The sequence below is a fragment of the Xyrauchen texanus genome, chromosome 24 (assembly GCF_025860055.1).
Source record: "Xyrauchen texanus isolate HMW12.3.18 chromosome 24, RBS_HiC_50CHRs, whole genome shotgun sequence".
NCBI lineage: Eukaryota > Metazoa > Chordata > Actinopteri > Cypriniformes > Catostomidae > Xyrauchen > Xyrauchen texanus.
The window spans coordinates 10,530,492-10,544,750 of NC_068299.1; the positions used below are offsets into that span (position 1 = coordinate 10,530,492).

The following is a 14,259-nucleotide window of genomic DNA, read 5'->3' on the forward strand; positions in this document are numbered from 1 at the left end:
GTACTATTCCAGACTGGATCAAACCAGTTCCAGCTGGAAAAGAGTAAAGTGCTTAACGTATAAAGTGTAATAAATAGGCACCTAACAGGCCTAAATTAAATAAATGAAATAGCTGGTATGAGCAATTGCAGAGCTTATGAGACAGACACCATTTGTTTGTAACGTTTACGAACAAGTTCACGAGCCCCATCCGTCCTTCCCCTCCCCCTCGCGCGCGCGATTTATATAAATACATGGGCGCGCAACCGCATTCGCCATTCTCGAGACCAACGCCATTAAGTCTTATAAGCAGAGGTGAGATGACGAAGCAGAATATTTCGAAATATTTCTTGTTTTCAGTTAATTTTTTTTATTCATTTGTTCGAATTTTGTTAGTACAAAATAAGTTTCATTTTAACTGTAGATTGTTCGATTTTGCTGTTAAACATCTAGTAAATATGGCTGCGCATGTCGATGAGGCCTGAACCGCCCGACAGATCTGTGTTTGCATCTTCAGTCGGAGTTATTCACTTAGATTTCTATTACTTTTCTTAAGAGGATAGTTGGTTGTATTGGGGTTATATTATATTATGTTTTTTGGTTTAATTTGTGTCTATATGATGGCGTTTTAATCAGACACGAGGTTGCTAATTTTTGCTAATCCTCGTTTCCACAAATGTTTATCGTGCTGTCACGTTTTAGGAAACGTAGTAATGATTTGCGTGGACTGTTTGGACTTCATAAATGATTATTTAGCAATCTAGTTCATTTTGTGAAGATTCGCCGTGTGTTACCAGTAGGGCGGCGCTCAAGTGCTGATTTTCCTGCTGAGCAAAGTACTTGGCGTGTAATGGCAGTTTAATCAATAACCTGTTTTCTCAGATATCCTTGAACCTTTCATCATGAGTGGTTGTCGTGTGTTTATCGGCCGTCTGAGCCCCCATGCTCGTGAAAGAGACGTGGAGAAGTTCTTCAAGGGCTACGGACGCATCCGGGAGATCAACCTGAAAAACGGGTTCGGCTTTGTGGTGCGTATCGATTCGACACACACTTGGGCTTCTTCGTTTAGGGGGTGTTTGCATAATCTTATGTCTCACTGCCCCCTGCCGTCTCATTTTCTCAGGAGTTTGACGACCACAGGGACGCAGATGATGCAGTGTATGAGCTGAACGGGAAAGAACTTTGCAGTGAGAGGTAAGACTGAATCCTGACAGGTTTATAACATCTGTCCTCGTGTAGATTCAATTCAGCTCTTTTTGTCATTGTGCAGGACTTCAGTTTATAATAATAAATCCAAATAGCAATTTAAATGCAAATTAGGTCAGAATGGTAGTATAGTGCAATTGATCAATTCTTTCAAAAAAAGGACTGACGTTTTGAGTAATTTTTGCAGTGGAGTACACATGCATGCACACAACTTGTAATCAATTACTTAAATTTAAGTTAGTAAATGTAGTATGACGTGCTTGAAATGTATAGCCTATTGGGGTTTTTGCAAATGCACCCATAGACCTTATGCACCGTAGCGCCATTTTTAACAGAAATGAAAATGAGGCTGTGAAGGATAGACATCTCTTCAATAGAAAGCTTGATATGAAGTTCTTTTGATCCCATTTGATTTTCCACAACTAGTGTTTTTAAGGTTTTTTTTTTTTTATCTGTGGAGTGATCCCAAAAGCTATTTAAACTACAGTACAGCCCGTTGAAGAGACCACGTCTATCCTCACAGCCTCAATGCCATCAAAAATCAAAGATGGCGCTGCTATGAAGGTCTAGCTGTCTAGCAAAATAAGCTAACTGCAACTTTTAAACCCGTTTATCTTGTGGATAAAAATTGACCTTTTCTAAAGCTAGTTTGCCCAAATTGTTAGGTACAGTTTTATACATTTTACTTATTAAAATCTCTTGAAAGTGTTACTTAAAGCTTTAAATACAGAAACTATGCTGTGTACCAAAGTTAAATGTGTATCCACAATCCCACCCAATGCATTGTTGTAACTGTTTGAGTTTGGAGGAGTGTAATTTTGCCCATAGGAGGCAATGTTGCAGGATAGTCTAGTGTTTTTCTAGATGGGCATTTAAAACTGAGTAATTACTCCTGCACATCCCTTGTTTCAGGATTGTTTAATGCTTTCAATGGTCTGTTTTAACCATTGTCTTTAATTCCAGGGTGACCATCGAGCATGCCCGCTCTCGTCGTGGAAGAGGTGGCGGTCCAGGAATGGGAGGAGGGCGTTTCTCTCCACGCTTCGGAGGATATCGTCAGTCTCGCAGTGCTGGTTCCAGGTATGCCGGCATTGAGGTTTTGCATTGTACACAAGAGTATGATTATTCTTATCGGTGCAAAATAGTCCAATCAATCGTGTAAACCTCCTGATCCTTTCGCAGGTACGGCCCACCAGTGCGCACAGAACACCGAATCATTGTGGAGAACCTGTCCTCCCGTATCAGCTGGCAGGTGAGCACTGTCGTGGGGAAGCAACAGAGCAGTACAGCAGTTTGCTGTTGTAGTGTTTTATCTTCCCTGTATTTCTTTTGACTTTGACACCAGCACAACAACACAACCTTTTATCACCTTTGTTACTTTCAAAAACTGTCAATGTTTCTGTGAGTAACCTGGATGTACAATTTCCTCTTCTCCTCAGCCAAACCTTACTTAAGTGAAATGATGATTTGTAATGCTAAAAGGTTCTCTAACCCAGACCCATGTTTTTCAAACCTTTTCTTTAACAGCTGTGGTCTGGTATTCTTTAATTGGAGTTGCATGCACAGCCTCCGAGGTGCATAGCGCCCTCCCCTGGTTGTGTTCTGAATAGTGTCCCTGTGGTGCCTCACCCGACACGCAGTGTCTGCTGGTCTAAGTCTTGGCTGGGTCCGTAGCTCCAGACAGAGCCGTAGCGCAGGATAGCCTTAGAGGAGCTGGGTAGCCGCTCTCTTGAGGGTCTGTGATGTCAGATCTGCTCCATCCCCCTCGCTCTGCTGTTTGGGTCTAATTCTGTTGGTGCTGAAGCGGGGAGGGATGCAGGGTTTTGGCCCCTCCCCCATCCTCTCTCTCTCTCTCTGGTGGGGTCCGTTCTTACGGAGGCCGGATGGGTCGAGTCCGAGGTCGTTTTAATGCTTCATTGCTTCCGTTTGCTATTTGGACAAGTGGCTCTTTGCTAATGCCTTCTATGGTTTGGAACGGTAAGTAGCTCATCACACTGGGTAGTTACATGGTAAAGAGGGTTCTGCCATTGAGCTGGAAAACGTTACACTTAAATCTGGCGTTAGATGTAAATGGAGAGAGGTTCCAGGTTCCAACCAGTAGTTTACGATATGCGAAAATCTACCTCACATAATGAGAACCTGTTCTCCGAACTAGTTTTTAGTCAAACCCCAGGCGTGTCACTTCCATCAGAGTCGTGTTGCCGAAAACGCTCCAGTAGTTTTATAACTGGAACAAATACCAACTGGTAAGATGACATCAGTCGATGGTGCTTTCGACAGGTGCACACTGCAGCATCGGTGCACAATTTAGTTGTATAGATTGGAGTTCTCAGAGCAGATGCTGCAGAATGCAGTGCATTTCATGTGCGAGTGCTAAGCTGCTGTGTGTGGGTCAGTTGTTTGGATTTGTGTATTGTCATTAAATGCCATGTGCTTTCCTGCAGGATCTGAAGGACTTGATGAGGAAGGTGGGAGAGGTAACCTTTGTGGATGCACACCGGACCAATAAGAATGAAGGGTAAGGTCTTGTGCATAGTTACAGTTACAAAAATTGTATTACTGTCAAGTGCATCTAATGATGAATACACTGACTTTGTTTTACAGGGTGGTTGAGTTTGCTTCCCACAGTGATATGAAGAACGCCCTTGAAAAGTTGGATGGAACCGATCTGAATGGACGCAAACTCAAGCTGTACGAAGATCATAAGAGGAAGTACGTAATGCACAATTGCACAGGGGTCTTTTAAAGACTGTTTCAGTTGACTAAATCTAACCCTAAATCTTAATTTTTCCTCCGCAGTCGGAGCAGGAGTCGTTCCCGAAGCAGGAGCAGCTCCCGTTCCCGTTCAGCCAGTCGCAGTCGCAGTCCTGAGCGTGGAAGCAAACGCTCCCGCAGCCGCTCAGTCAGTCGTACTCCAGAGAAATCTTCCAACCGCTCTCCCTCCCGCTCTCCGTCTCCCGCTCCAAGGAAACAGAGTCGGTCTCGGTCTGCCTCTGTGGAGAGTCAGCACTGAGACGTGTATTGTGTGTGTGTGTGTGTGTGTGTGTGTGTGCGTGTGTGTATGAGATGGAGAGGCTGAGCTTTTTTTTACTTATTAGTGTGGCATATGTCAAATTGTGCTACTTTAGTGTAAATTACTGTGACTTGAATGGGTGTGTTTTGAAGATGTTTTGTGTTGCATTATTAATGCTGAAGAGGTTTAGTTGATTATGGGGCTAAAATTGAAGACTAAAGATTTTCACATGGTCTTGCTTCATTTGAATTTTTTTTTTTATTTGGTCAATAACAAACCTAGAGTACTTCTGTAGAGAACTTGTGTGGGTTTTGTTTTTCCAACTCTGCATGTGTTTTTTTTTTTGTTTTTTTTTTAAGTGTTTGTGGTTCATCAAATTTATACCTGTATATACACTCTGGAATAAAGTATATTGATATTTGGCAGAGATGGATATTGGAAGTCTACGCTTTCCTTATTAATGTTCTCGTTATACCGCTGTGCTTCTGCCATGGTGGGGTGGTATTTTTAGAGAAGCTTTATTTCATTGTTAATTGTGATATCTGATACTGCAAATTAAACTTTTGATATGAATCGTTTTGTTCGCAATGGGAGCATTTTTTTTTTGCTGTTTTCAAAAGCTCAGAGCAATTCACTTTCTGTGCTAGTGTTAACCACAGTCCACTAGGTGGGGCTGCTGCTTTGCAAAGATGAAACCTTTTTAAATGCCAAACATTTATGAACTATTAAAATGACTAATGTAAATTAAATTTAGTCCTGCACCAGATGATTGGAGGGAGTCAAAATGTAATATTTATTTTGTATTTAATGGCTTGGTTACAAACAGTAATGTATCAAAAACAAGCTTGGATTGACATGTAAAGGTCCAACAGAGCTGTCATTTTCAAACGTCTGAAAGAGTTTAATCGGCACAGATCTTTAAAGCTACATCACTCAGTAGCTGACTTTAAAAAAATAAAATAAAAATCAATACTGCCTAGAGAGAGGCCCCATCATATGCGTGGCACACCGAAATGGGAATTATTGATTCACTCAACGTATTTCCCCACAGTGATTGTAAGCACACTTGACAGTATTTTAAATTGATGTCTGTTGCTATGAGGATCCTGGCAACCAAGAGTGAGGTATGAAAAGGAGACGTTTTGAATCCTCCGCAGTGTCCGTGGACAAAGCAGTCCCTCAATGCCTCCACCTAATGGTTTTGCATTTTGCCCATACAGAGTGTCCTCGGTGCACTGCGACACCTTTTATTCAAAGTAAAACAAATCGCTTGCAGTCTGCTGCCATGATACTTTTAGTTTTCTCAACTATTCATTTTTTTTAGTTATAGCACAAAACAATGTTTCTGTCGTTAATTAAAAAAAGGAAAGAAGCTAAAAATAATATTGATTTAAAATGATTGTATTGGAAAAATGAGTGCCTTCTATGTACAGTAGTATGTAAAGTAGTTGTATGTATGGCACAGTGTTTTCTCCTGTTTTCCTCGTCAATGCTGTTTAGAATAGCGTGCCATTAAATACGTGTTTTAACTATTTTAAACACCGGCACATTTGGGGTTGTCAGGGATTTTTGCGACACAATTCTGTACTAGTTACAAACATTATCACTGAAAATTCTCATTTACTCACCCTCATGCCATTCCAGATGTGTTCGACTTTCTTTTGTTGAACACAAACTAAGAGTTTTAGAAGTAAACTTCAGCTCAGTAGGTCCATACAATGTAATCCATAAGACTCCAGTGGTTAAATCCATGTCTTCAGAGATGAGATGTGAGAAACAGATCTTTTTTACTATAAGTTCTCCTCCCTGTCCAGTAGGTGGAGATATGCACGAAGAATGCAAATCGCCAACATTTTTAGATTTTTAGTATAAAATAACTTTCAATTGATCTGTTTCTCACCCACACCTATCATATTGCTTCAGAAGATACAGATTAAACCACTGGAGTCGTGTGGATTACTTTTATGCTGCCTTTATGTGCTTTTTGGCGATTCAAAATTTGGGTCTCCATTTACTTGCATTGTAGGCCTACAGAGTTGAAATATTCTTCTAGAAATCTTCGTTTGTGTTCAGCAGAAGAAAGGGGAGTAAATGATAGAATAATTATCATTTCTGGGTGAAGTATTCATTTGAATTAGCAATTCCAAGATACATGAGCTGTTCCGTTATCTACCCATCATCCTGAGTCCAGTGAGTAAATGTGCCAGCGCGCATATGCGCCAGTCGTCTGGAATAACGAAGGGTCACGTGACTTCCTGCAGCGAGAGAGGGCTGGTGCAGTTTCTTGTCGCTAGCGCTGCGTGCACGGTGAGGAAATACTGTCATGAGCAGAACCACAGCGGCATGAAGTGCACGGCGAAACCGTCCAAGAATCCCTGCTTCACCCGTGAACAGTTGTCGGAGGCCAGCGGATTTATACGCGTTTTAGAGGGGGTTTAGGTCCAGCGCGATCTAGAAGGAAAAGTTTGCTCACCGTGACGTTTGGAGGTGAACGGGACACCAGCAGCGAGCATGGCGGAGAGAAGTGGCCGGTTGAGCTTCCCAGGGAGCGGGGCGCTCAACAGACCGGTGCCAATGAACCTGTTCGCCACCTGGGAGATAGACGGCTCATCTCCCAACTGCATCCCCAGGTGAGTCGTATGTGATAGGACGCCCATGTGTGTTATTTATCAGCGGGGAGGCAGGTGCACGGTGACGGGGAGTGGTGTTTTGTATGTGTCAAGACAGAAAGGAGACAGAAAGGGTGTGTTTGTGTGTGCGAACCAGTGTTGGGTGTAATGCATGTTATTAAAATACTTTTTCATTGAAAAGTAAAGTAAAGGATTACTCTAAAATATTAAATAATTTAATTAGTTCTGATGTAATTGCGTTGAATACTGTAGGCCTATAGACTATATAACAATTCTATATAAAATAATAGGGAATTTAAAATCGATATTTATCGTCTAATGTTAAAATATATGTTTTCTAATTTAACGCTGCCACCTTAAATTATTTGGCCAGATCATTAATAATTTATTTGATGTATATGTTTTATTTGAAAGAATGAAAAGAACAGTTTTAAGTTTATGCTTTTATTTTTCATCTGGTCGAGGTTGATAAAGGTTTTAGAAAGTAATTAGTAATAAGGAATGCAATACTTTTCAGACAGAGTAATTAGTACAGTAATGTAATTACACTAGAAGATTAGTTGTTAGTAATGAATTATTTTTTTAGAGTAACTTACCCAACATTGGTGTGAACTTGTAAGACTGTCATTGTATCGCACCGATGTCATCATCGGATCACGGTGGCACAGCACAAATCCAGTGGTGTTCTTGGTGCCCTGCAGATATTACGCATTGCTCTGCCAGTCACCATGGGCAGTTTAAATGTGACCCGGCCGCTATTTGATTATTAAAAACAATGATCACACAATGTCACATACAGTGTTGCACGTTTCTATGTGTCATTTCTATTCTGATGCGTTGTCATTTCCGTGAGCTCAAAAACTATTTTGCCATTGTGATGCCAGCGTGCCTTTCTCGCGACGCGCACGCGCGGTTTGTTATGAATCGGTTCAGTTGGAGGGATCCAACTGTCATCACGGGCCGGTTCAAACGTCAGGGTCAAACCAGTTAAACCCGGTGGATCTGCTGGATCACCAAAACAAAATGTTCTGATCCAGAGTTTCTGAGACTCATTCAGCCCTTTGTCATGAGTATCGATGGTATCAAAAGAACAGAAGCATTCCCTATTTCTTTCTGATTTTCTCTTTGTCACATTCTCTCCTTCTTTCCAAGCCACAAATGGGATCAAAACACTCTGTGTTGTACTGGAACAAAGAAGCTGCTAATAAAATGGGCCTGACTGGCACTGTAAGTGTGCTGGCATGCAGGTTGTTTTTGTTTCTAACCCATATAACAGATCTAATGATGAGCTGAGGGTGGTGTCCACATGCATAGTGTGATCTTAAAGGGATAGTTTACACAAAAATTAAGATTTTCTCATCATTCACTCACCCTCATACCATCCCAGATCTGTGTAGCTTTCTGTTTCTGCTGAACACAAATAAAGGTTTTTAGAAGATTATTTCGGCACTGTAGGTCCTCACAATGCAAGTGAATGTTGGCTAGAACATTGAAGTTTAAATAAGCATATAAAAGCAGCATAAATGTAATCCATACAGGGTTTAATCCATGTCTTCTGAAGCAATATAAGTGTGGGTGAGAAACATCAATATTTGAGTAATTTTTTAATATCAATGCTCCTCCCTGCACAGTAGGTGTCGTTTTGCACAAATAATGCGAATTGCAAAAAGCAAAAGAAGAATGTGAAAGTGGATGATTATTGTAAAAATAAGACTTAAATATGTATTTATTCTTCTCATCTTCTCACTTTTAAAGACATGGATTTTACCTTTGGAGTCTCATGGATTACTTTTATGCTGCCTTTGTGTGCTTTTTGGAGCTTCTAAGTGTTTGTGTTCTGGAAAAGAAAGAAAGTCTTACACGGATGGCATGAGGGTGAGTAAATGATAAGAGCATTTTCATTTTTGGGTGAACTATCCCTTTAAACAGTTGGAGCAAACAGAGATGGATGAGAATAGAGAGAGGGAGATGTGCCTTATAAATTCTTGATCAGAATAAAAGATTCAAGACTGTAGCAAATGCACATTTTCCCTCAGGCCCTTTGTCTGCTCATTGTATGTGTGTGAGGATCACAGCCTTTGTTTGTAGAATTCATACTGTGTTAATTATGTTAAAATATAGTAATATTCTGAGCACATTATTGCAAGTGAGAGCAGAATTTGAGAAAAGCAGTGCAGTCACATCACAGATAGACACTTACATGTCTATTATAATATGAAATTAACTTTAGTTCATAATGAGCTAATTAACTGCATTAGCTGGTCTTCTGAACTTTTCTGGAGGATTTTCCCCCTGTGGACTTCCACTGCAGTGGGTGTGGCCTCGTTTGTAAACTCTGGCTGATTGGCTGGGCCCACCATGATAAGCTGTGTCCACCTGATGTAGCACAAGGACTGGTTCTTATTTTGGGTTGTTAGCTAGCTTGTCTTATCTTAGAAACAGTAAGAAATGTGTCGCTGGGATTCTTGTCTTGAAATGGTCTCTTTTTTTTGTGTGTATAGATATTAAAATGTCTGTTTGTTTGCTGTTTTTGTTTCATATAACCCTGGACTCTAAACACACTTGCATAATAGATATGTTTTTTTTAAGAGACTGTGAGATAGCAATGCATAAAAAAAAAGGAAACATGGGTCTGACAGACGAAGTGTGTTTTATGTTGTCAAAACCACAAGTGGATGTGTGTGTGTGTGTGCTGTTATAAATATGTGAATGGTTTACCGCAAAACAAGTGGTTATGTTTAGTGTTCTGTACTGCTTTGCGAAAACACAGTCATGCTCCATTTCTTGTGTTTAAGTAAATGTTTGAGTTTGGTGTTGAATGTGTGTATATTGAGTGCTTTGAGGAAGAGTAAACCTACCTAGATACCGATAATAGATTCATCAGCAGATCATGTATGTTAAAATTAGTGCACTATTATGCATAGTCCACTCACTGGTTTATTTATGAGGTGTTGTTGTGAACAGATTAAAGGACAGTATTTTTATGGAGTCTGTTGCTGATTCTGCATGGTGGGATGTCTGACAGACAACAGATTGTTTTAATAAACTGTTGCAGTTGATAAAACTGTTGGATGACATGAACTATGTTTTGCAGCCACAATAATCTTACAGATAAGCAGTGCTGTGCCCTATATTGGAGCGTCTCATATAATATACACCTCCTTTGTATTTATTGTGTATTTAGCAGTTTTCCTATTGTATGGCTGCCCTTTAGAGTCCATACATCCCTAAGAAATGCATCCACTAACACGTTCAATTGTGATATGCCTTTTCTCTCCTCAGCGCTGCTGCATAATTTTTGCAAATAATCATAAAACAAGTTAACCTTGATTTGTTTTCTCAGACGGGAACTGTCAAAAGCTCACACTGCGGCATCCCTTGCGCAGACATGTACCACATTTACATGGACACCAGAAAGCTGTTTATTGCGAGACCGCTGCTTCAGGCTTGAAATCTGTGTATGCATTTACATAAGCCGTGTTAGCAGCATTTTCTTTACACCAATATACATTCGGTTTAGTCAGTGAGCAGCTTTCTCCACAGCAACGTAATTGCCCAGCGATGCTTGTGTAAATAACAAACATGGCATCTGGGAAAGACTTCACTATTTTATTCTTATTTGTTTCGCTTTATTTCATGTTATTCCATAGTTGTTGCTGTGTTTGTTTCCATTGTGACCTGCAGCAGAATTGCACTGCAATAGTGGGGTTTCCATCTTTCGTAAAACTCTGGGATCCCCCCAATGTTTGAGTGCATAGTTGCGAACATGAGGGACAGTCAATATTTTTCATTGGTGTGTATAAATGGGTAGTGTACATGCTTTTCCCACTGTACACCCAGAAATGTTGAATTCTTTTGCTGTGTTGACATTCTGTTGGGCTCCATCCTATGACTTTGTTTTCCGGTCTTTTAATGCACATACGCGTTACCTAAAAACCTGTGTAAACGCCACTTATGCGATTACATGACCACATTAAGCCACAGTCCAGGGGATTCCCAGGTGTGTTAAATCGCTTTCTCTTAATCCCTTGACCGTTAAAATGCTCTGTATTAAGTATGAACCAAATTAAGATTTTTATAGCCTATAGATTCACCAGATGAAGAGTTTTGTATATAGTACATGGATATGTCACTAGATGAGGTTTAATGAGGAATAAGGTTTATTATTATTCACAAGATATGATGTTGAAGAGGGACAACTATAGTTATTGTATTGCATTTTTCTTTGCATTCTCCTACTTTAACTTAGAACATTTAACTAATCAAAATAACACATTTAACTAATGAATATTGTCAAAGATGAAAGATTTAGAGACAACAAATCCCCTTAGTGTCAGTGATTGTCTTTATTTCACTTCTGGAGGCCACTGTTATACTGTAGAACCAAGCCGTTCTTACTGTAGAATTCTCTAGCACTGGACACGAGGAATAAAAAAAAATAAACTATCTGCATAGATTTTTGCAGATAACCGGTAGTTCCAAAGAGCAAATATCGGCACTGTTTAATCTGTAAAACTGATATCAGTCTACCTCTTCTCTCCATCCTTCAATCAAACTACTAAACTACCATCCTACAAACTAAGTTGGTGACCTCTGGAGATTATGAATCAGTAGTCAACTGTCATCTTCAAGTACTGAAGTGTTTGTGGCAGACTGAAGACTCTTCTTTAGTCTGAAATGCAGATCTGCAATCTTTTGTTCCAGTGTAGATTTATGTAGATCTCCTCTGATGTCTGATAGAGTGTTAATAAGAAAAATGACCGAATTTGTGTTGAGCAGCTGCATGTCTAATAAGAATGATCATTTTGATTCACACACTGCAAAATTGGTCACACGTACAAACTCAAAGACTGAAGCTTGTGTGTTGATTACGTGTGATGGCAGATTTTTATTAGATCACTGCAGCTGCCGTAATCCTCACTTTCAATTAAGATGTCAGAACCGAGACCGATTCTGACTGATTGAGTCACGCTGAAGTCAGCCAGAAACTCCCAGACTGTTACAGATAAAATGCTGTAAAAAATTTTTTTTTTTACAGATTTGTATTTTCTTTTTTATTAATTTGTTATTGTTTCCAGGAGTGTTGGCTATTCGTGTTTTTGAGACGTTACATACATTGCAGCTACTCTTCTGTAAAGGTGCTTTGGAACAATTTGATTTGGGAAAAGCACAAATAAAAAAATATTTTACTTGATTTGGCTTTTATTTTACAATGTTTTTTTTTCTACTTTGGCAACAAAATCTCAATGTCCTCTCTTTGCACTATCAACAAATTATAAAACCGAAATTGGCATAATTAATTCTGATTCAAAGTAATGGCCTGCATCATCCAATCACTGCCAACCATGTTAAAATAAAATTTAGCATCATAAATTCTAAATCTACAGTACGTACTGATTACCATTGTCCCATGTCTGACAACCACGTTGAGGGGTGCAAACATCATCTACAGCCTCAAACTGAACATTTGGTTGTATGTTTGGACTGTATGCACTTAGCAATAAACTCAAAATGCACCTTGTTTTCATCATAACTCCATATGAAGCCTCTGGAAGCAACATTTTACAGCTTTTGGATGAACCCATTGACTCAATGTGATAATGCACTGTGAATAGGATTTCTAAGGGAAAAATATCCCTATAGTCAACGTCCATGTTCATTGTGTTTAACAGTGTGCCATTTCACGGTAAATCACTGAAAGTTTCAAAATGGCATATCGGAAGAGACCAGATCCTCTTGACTAGTTTTGTTGGCGTATCTCCCAAAGACAAACTCCGCTGTGATCGGCTCCATGTTGTTTTGTCACATGATTTGGTGCTATAAAGTTTAATCCTTAATGACAGCCCAGAGTGTCTTGAACTGAGATCACTCAGTTTAAATTAAATGAAATTATGCACATTGTATAGCGAAGCCAAAAAACATTGAGGCACTTACAATGGAAGTAAATGGTGGAGCCAATCTGTACATTATCTGTATGTTAAAATACTCACTCTTTTATAAGTATGACCACAAGACGTAAATAATATGCATGTTAACATGATTTAAGTGTGATATAATTGATTACTAACCTTTTCTGTGTAAAGTTATATCCAATTGAACAACTTTGTTGCCATGACAACATAATGCCATAAACAGTAAAAACAACCACAAACAATACATAATACTATGCATGCATTTTAAAAGTAGAAAAAAAATTGCTTTTATAAAATGATAAGCTTCAAATTTCTGCCTCCTAAACTCGCCAAAAATTGGCACAATTCACTGTAATGTTAATAATATTTTTAGTAAATAAAAGGAGAGATGAGCTGAAATAATTTGTTTGTGGTAATCAACATTGTGCCATATGTGTTGTTAATTGATCCTAACTTGTGGTAAACCCTGAATATTCCTTTAATGTAATGTTCAGTGTAATGAAGCCTTTTCTTTTGGCAAATAAATTTGACAAGCATTGTAAGTTGACCTCTGGGAGAAAATGATTAAAATAAATGTATGATTATGTGAGACTGACAGGACATTTAGAGCAGGGCCAGTGGAGAAGTTGATACACAAGTTAGTAGGGGGTGTAACAATGCATCAATTAAATAACCAACGATGCGATATTATTGGTCCAATGCGTAAACATCGATGTAAATTTTATTAAGATGCACCTTTATTTTGACACTTTAATGCCAGCCACGTCCATATGCATTTCCATCAGGTGATGCAGCAACCTTATGATATTCATCTCGATTTCTCGAAGCACTAAATATGCTTCTCATGTGGGACACGGATGTGTGCAGAGTGATTGAAGCCTGAAGTTGTGTTCTGCTATATCCATGTTTGCACAAAATTATATTTTGGTTGCATTTGTAATTTAAAAAATGTATAATATCTTTATATCGATCGCTGGCCCCTGAATCAAATCAAAATTGTATCTTGGCAGAGTTTAGACTATTGGCCATCACTCGGATCACTGGCTAAGATAATCAATATACTTTAAGATATTGTGATAACTTGATTTACACCCCTACAAGTTAGAAACATGATCTTACACCGTTCTTTAGTTCACCACCAGGACCTCTAATACACACTAGCCTTTATAGTGACTCTGTGATGCAGTGTGTATGCGTGAACACCTTATGGGCCTTTATGTTTTCTCAAGTGACCATAATTTTCAGTAAAAACAATAGATCTCTTTCCCTCTTTCTCTCTCTGTGATTGAAAAGACTGTGCTAGACTGTCATATTTGTGTGTGTTGGAGTGTGTGCTCTGTTCTCACCCAGAGAGAATAAACAGTCGTGCCTTTGTCTTGAACACACCCACAGCCATTCTTACACACACACACTGACAGGAGCTTGAAAAATAGCTATATTGTTTATATAGAAAGTGCTGTTTTGCTTTGCAGCATATTCCTCTGTTATGTTGTGTGTGTGCAAGTGTGTTCTTGACTTG

At 39.3% G+C, this 14,259-nt stretch overlaps 2 protein-coding genes across 5 annotated transcripts in view; both read left to right on the forward strand.

Moving 5' to 3' along the window:
* Positions 1–245: 245 nt before the first annotated feature.
* LOC127618126 (serine/arginine-rich splicing factor 5-like) lies at positions 246–4,769 on the forward strand. The gene is made up of 8 exons (XM_052090411.1): positions 246–294; positions 862–1,007; positions 1,103–1,173; positions 2,149–2,265; positions 2,368–2,437; positions 3,630–3,703; positions 3,790–3,897; positions 3,985–4,769. The coding sequence occupies exons 2-8, from the start codon at positions 882–884 to the stop codon at positions 4,196–4,198; spliced, it is 780 nt and encodes a 259-aa protein (XP_051946371.1). The 5' UTR covers positions 246–294; positions 862–881; the 3' UTR covers positions 4,199–4,769.
* A 1,736-nt stretch (positions 4,770–6,505) lies between these two features.
* The window catches only part of LOC127618113 (phosphofurin acidic cluster sorting protein 2-like), a 52,479-nt gene continuing 44,725 nt past the window's right edge, over positions 6,506–14,259 (forward strand). For all 4 annotated transcript variants that reach the window (XM_052090383.1, XM_052090386.1, XM_052090385.1 and 1 more), the window contains exon 1: positions 6,506–6,828. In XM_052090383.1, coding sequence (XP_051946343.1) covers positions 6,710–6,828 — 119 coding nt within the window. In that variant the 5' untranslated portion in view covers positions 6,506–6,709. The remainder of the gene's footprint in view (positions 6,829–14,259) is intronic.